Below are 5,295 nucleotides of genomic sequence, written 5' to 3'. Positions count from 1 at the left end.
GGTTATCCGTGTATTTTTAAAGGTCATTTTATGTTAGTTGATTTTCTTTATACTTGTTGCTCTTTTCTTTAATGAATATCAGTCATAGGGTTAGCTATTTTTTAATACTACCCCGTCCCAAACTAAATGTTTCAATTTTGTAAAGTCGTACCAAATTTGAGACACTCATTTTAGAATGAAGGGAGTAGAAAAATTGCTTTTAGTTGTCGCCTCTTCTAAAATAAAGTCGACGAGGTCGTAGAAAAATACTGACAGTCTGGGAGGAGCGGTGGAGCGTCACGCTCGTGGAGGGAGTCGTAGTGGAGGGAAGCGTACCAACCTGGTCAAAATCCGATTCCAACCACCACCAACCACACCGCAGAAGTGCGAATCCGCCCGCCCAACGCCGACACGGCACCACAACACCCCGTCACAGCGGCGCGCCTCCGCCTCCGAGCCACCCCCCGCGCGGCGGCCACCCGCAGCCACCCCGTCCTCATCCTCGTTGCGCGGCCGAGGGAGAGATGCGGCGGTCGTCGAGCGGGGCGCGCGTGTCGGAGGGCGGCGACGCGTCCTCGTCGGGCCACCGCGGCGACGGCACGGCGCTCCCGACGTTCGACCCGCAGTCGGCGGCGGGCCGGCGGGAGGCGGCGCGGACCCGGGCGCTGGGGCGCGCCGTGCACTGCATCCCGCTGTTGCTGCTGCTCTGCGCCCTCGTGCTCTGGCTCTCCGCCGCCTCCACCTCCCCGGCTCACCTCGGTAAGGTTCCTGCCGAGTGCCAGCCCTTCCCCTCTCCTCGATCCCGATCCTGTCGCCAACTTCGTCACGCGTCCCTGGAGAAATCGTCGATAAGACCATACGGTTCCGATGCAGAATATTAGTACCTGCGCCTTTCTGAATCCGATCACAATGCTCTTGGCCTATCTGTTGGACGAATGCATTCATAAATGAGTCAAATGTCTATGCCCCCATTTGCTTGTACGTGAGGCCTTTGTTAGGACCTGATGAATTTTGTGTTTAGCATAATGCTGCAAAGCTATTTTGCGAATAAAGAAAATGTCCCAAGTAGTTGGCAGCACATTAGGGTGGGGGGATTGAGCCACCGTCACCCCCATCGCATGAATTAGCATAAATACTACTCCCTCTGTTCGGAATTACTTGTCGCAGAAATGGATGTATCTATACGTATTTTAATTCTAGATACATCCATATCCGAGACAAGTAATTCCGAACGGAGGGAGTAGTTAGCACATGCTGCCCTAATATCCTCAGGCCAGTGCCAATCCTCCTTGCAGCAGGCAAGTTATTGCCCTGTTTCCGGCATCCAGGCGCCAATCTTGGTTCCTATGCCTTATGGCCACTGAAACTGTTTGATACTCTCAATCAGGATATGTGAGATAGCACCTGTGTGCATCTTGCTTTATAGCTGCAGAATAAGTACCTACCTCTCTGGTAGTTAACTACATCAGCCTATCAGGGGATGGAATGCACTTGCTCTTAGAGCAATCTTGTTTCGCTGCACAACTGAAATGCAGTATCGCATTTTTGCTATTCGCCCTCTCAGGACTCATGAGCCAATTATCAGAAAAACCTTCGGTTGTTTTCAGTTGCTTTGGGATCTGTCTCCAGCTTAAAGTGTACTTTTCAATGAGCCGAATCATCATATGGTTTAGCTGGCAATGTGCAAGTGAGTAGGATAAAAAGGTGTCCATGTGCTCACCCTCTCTGCAATTTTCCTGTGTCCCAAGTTCTGTTATGCATTTGATTGCCCCGGATAGATGCTACACTTTGTTGATCATTCGCTTCCTGTGTAATTTTGAATTTGCTAGTGCATTGTATCTATGTATTATATTAATTTTTTGTTTTGTCCCTAAAATGCTTTCTGATGATCATAATTTTGCTGCTCTATGCAGACTGATAATACAAGGGTCTGGCAAAAGGATATAAAATCAGGTTTCCACAGAGTTCCCCCAAATGGTCAAAAGGGTACAGTGAAGTAGATCAGGAATGATCAGGTAGTACAGGAGGCCTTAAGTTGGTGGTTCGAAGGTTTAGTACAGCAACAAGCTCACCTACTAGGTGACTATTTTGGAGTATTCTTTTCACTCCAGATTGGAGTTCGGTGTGATTTGGCCCACCATTACAATTTGTATACAAAAAATTGAGTATGTATTCTTTTCAAACACTAACACATGTATACATATTATGAGATTGTTTTTATACTACCGTTATGACCGGTTTAGCTTATAACCGGAGGAGGCCCACCGGGCATTAGTTAGGGGCTTGGCCCACAAGTTATCTTAGGATTAATTCTTATGCAAATTATTTAGGTTATAAATATAGGTTGTAAGACTCTTTGAGAATTAAGCAATAAAGATATTATCATCTTCTGTTGCCCGGCTCCCTGAGGAGTTGGAACCCTAGCCGCCACCAGCCAACCGCCGTCGCACCTAAACCCTAGCCGCGACGGCGCCCACTCGCCGGCGCACCCGCTCCAGCCCTCGTCCTCCTCCACCTTGTCCCTATAACCTGCGTAGCCGCACCGGTAGGAACCCTAGTCCTATCAATTTGGTAATCAGAGACCACGTTGCGATCATGTCGCTGCCGCCACCAGAGCCGCCGCTGCCCGTCGGTACCACCGCGCCCATGACGACGGCGCCGATCATCACCGTGCCGACCACATCCGCCGGGACCTCGCTGGCGAGTCCCGTCTCCACCTCGGCGCCGCCTGCACCGCCGTCCCCGGGCGCATCTGCACCACCGCCGGTGGCCGCCTTGTCTCCGGAGCAACTCGCCGCCACGCTGCATCACCTCGTCACCGCCATCCACGGTCTTCAGCTCCAACAGCAATATGGGGCTGGGGCCTACGCTCACCCGCCGTCGGCCCCGATCGCTGCCCTTGGCCTTCTGCTACAGCAGCAGCCGCAGTACGGGGGCGGGGCGGGCCCCTTTGCGCCACCACCAGGGCCGTACCAGGGCGCGCCCACGTACGGTGGGTCCCCGTTCTGGCCGATCCAGGCGGGATTGGCGCCCGTGCTAGCGCCCGCCGCGGCGCCCCTCTGGCCCTTGCCGCCGGCAGCCTCGGTCGCCTCCTGGTTGCAGCAGCCGCCATCCACCGCATGGCCGGTGCAGTAGTCGCCATCCACTGCAGGGCTGGTCCAGTAGCCGCCGCAGACGGCGTCCCAGGGCCTGCTTCCATCTTCGTTCTCCGCGCCCTCATCATCCGGGAACAGCTCGGGCGCGGCCTTGACTACCGGGTTACCGATCCATCAGGTCCGGTTTCCCCCGTCCCCGTCCCCACTGCCAGTGTGGGCGGCGAGGTCTTCGCCTTCGCCGGTCTACACCACGACTCCGGTCGAGCCGACTCCGTTCCCGCAGTTCGGCGGGCCATCCGACCCCGCCAGATAGTACCCGGACTACTCCGATCAGGCACCCCCCGCTTCACTGTTTCGAGCCTCCGAGCCTGCTCGGCACGGCGGGCCGCAGCAGACACCGCCGCGGTTCGCCAAACTCGACTTCGCCACCTATGACGGCACAAAGAATCCCCTTAACTGGCTCAACCAGTATGACCAGTTCTTTCGCGGGCAGCGCACCCTCGCGTCGGAGCGGACGTGGCTCGCATCTTACCACCTCCGTGGCGCGGCCCAGACCTGGTATTACACCCTCGAGCAGGACGAGGGCGCCATGCCTGCTTGGGAGCGTTTCCGCGAGCTCTGCCTCCTTCGCTTCGGGCCTCCGGTTCGCGGGAGCCGCCTGGCGGAGCTCGGTCGCCTTCCCTTCACCTCCACGGTGCAGGACTTCGCCGACCGTTTTCAGGCCCTGGCCTGCCACGTGACGCGCGTTACGGCCCAGCAGCGGGCCGACCTCTTCGTCGGTAGCCTTTCGGACCACATCCGCGTGGACGTGGAGCTTCGCGGACCTCAGGATCTCCAGCAGGCCATGTACTATGCCCGCGCCTTCGAGAGTCGGGCCCAGGCCATGCAGCCTGCCGCGCCATCGCGGGGAGGCCGCCCGACCACACGTCCAGGCCCGGCGCCCGGCCGCCCACCTCAGGCCGCGCCGGCACCCCCAGCGACGACACGGCCCTTCCGTCGCCTTTCTCTGGCGGAGCAGATGGAGCGGCGACACCAAGGCCTCTGCTTTAACTGCGATAAGCCCTATACGCCGACCCATGTCTATCCGCGACTCTTCTACTTGGAGACGGTCGACTACACCGAGGAGGACGCCTCGATCGACGAAACCCAGCCACCTGCGGCGGCTGCGGACACCCCCGCGGACCCCATAGTGACGGCCTTCGTCGTCTCCCTCCACGCCCTCGCCGGCATCTGTAACGAGCGGACCATGCTGTTGCCGGTGATCATCCAAGGCGAGCGGCTCGTGGCTTTGGTGGATACCGGCTCCACCCATAACTTCCTGCCCGCGGCGACCATGCGTCGTCTCGCACTTCCGTCGACGGGCGGGGAGCGCCTTCAGGTCACCATGGAGAACGGCGATCGCCTCAGTGTCATGGGCTAGCACGCGACGTACCCATCTCCATCGACGGCAAACACTTCTCCATTACCTGTGTCGGGATTGACCTGGGCTGCTTCGACTTCATCCTTGGCGTGGATTTTCTACGGACCCTCGGTCCCATCCTTTGGGACTTCGACGCGCTTACGATGACGTTCTGGCGGATGGACCACCGTATCTGGTGGGACGACCTTGGGGTCGCCGCGGCCGCCGCACCACAGCTCCAGCTGGCCACCGCGTCCGCGGAGGCCGCCCACCCCCTCCTGGATTCCCTTCTGCAGCAACACCACGACATCTTTGACGAGTCGTGGGGCCTTCCGCCCGCCCGGGTGTACGACCATCGGATCCACCTCTTGCCGGGCTCCACCCCGGTGGCGGTTCGGCTCTACCGCTACCCTCAACTGCAGAAGGATGAGTTGGAGCACCAGTGTGCACTTATGTTGGCCGCCGGCATTATCCGGATATCCACGTCACCCTTCACCGCGCCGGTGCTTCTCGTCCGCAAGGGGGACGTCACGTGGCGCTTCTGTATCGACTACCGCGCCCTGAACGCGCTTACACTCAAGGACAAGTTCCCTATACCGGTGGTCGACGAGCTCCTGGATGAGCTCCATGGGGCGCGCTTCTTCACCAAACTCGACCTCCGGCCAGGCTACCATCAGGTGCGCATGCATCCGGACGACATCGCCAAGACGGCGTTTCGCACTCATCATGGCCACTTCGAGTTCTTGGTGATGCCCTTCGGCCTCGCCAACGCCCCGGCAATCTTTCAGGCCCTAATGAACGACGTCCTCCGACCCTACTTAC

General features: G+C 58.0%; 1 protein-coding gene across 1 annotated transcript; it reads left to right on the top strand.

The window, feature by feature from the left end:
- Nucleotides 1–280: 280 nt before the first annotated feature.
- LOC123151956 (uncharacterized) lies at nucleotides 281–2,369 on the top strand. The gene is made up of 2 exons (XM_044571581.1): nucleotides 281–738; nucleotides 1,893–2,369. Exons 1-2 carry the CDS (start codon nucleotides 504–506, stop codon nucleotides 1,895–1,897), a joined length of 240 nt encoding a protein of 79 aa, XP_044427516.1. The 5' UTR covers nucleotides 281–503; the 3' UTR covers nucleotides 1,898–2,369.
- Nucleotides 2,370–5,295: the final 2,926 nt, after the last annotated feature.

The sequence above is a fragment of the Triticum aestivum genome, chromosome 7A (genome assembly GCF_018294505.1).
Source record: "Triticum aestivum cultivar Chinese Spring chromosome 7A, IWGSC CS RefSeq v2.1, whole genome shotgun sequence".
Classification (NCBI taxonomy): domain Eukaryota; kingdom Viridiplantae; phylum Streptophyta; class Magnoliopsida; order Poales; family Poaceae; genus Triticum; species Triticum aestivum.
This window is presented reverse-complemented; position numbering and strand designations above follow the sequence as displayed.

Bases quoted from the DNA above. Each gene is read 5' to 3' on its own strand.
- LOC123151956 (XM_044571581.1), top strand. From the start codon at position 504: ATGCGGCGGTCGTCGAGCGGGGCGCGCGTGTCGGAGGGCGGCGACGCG.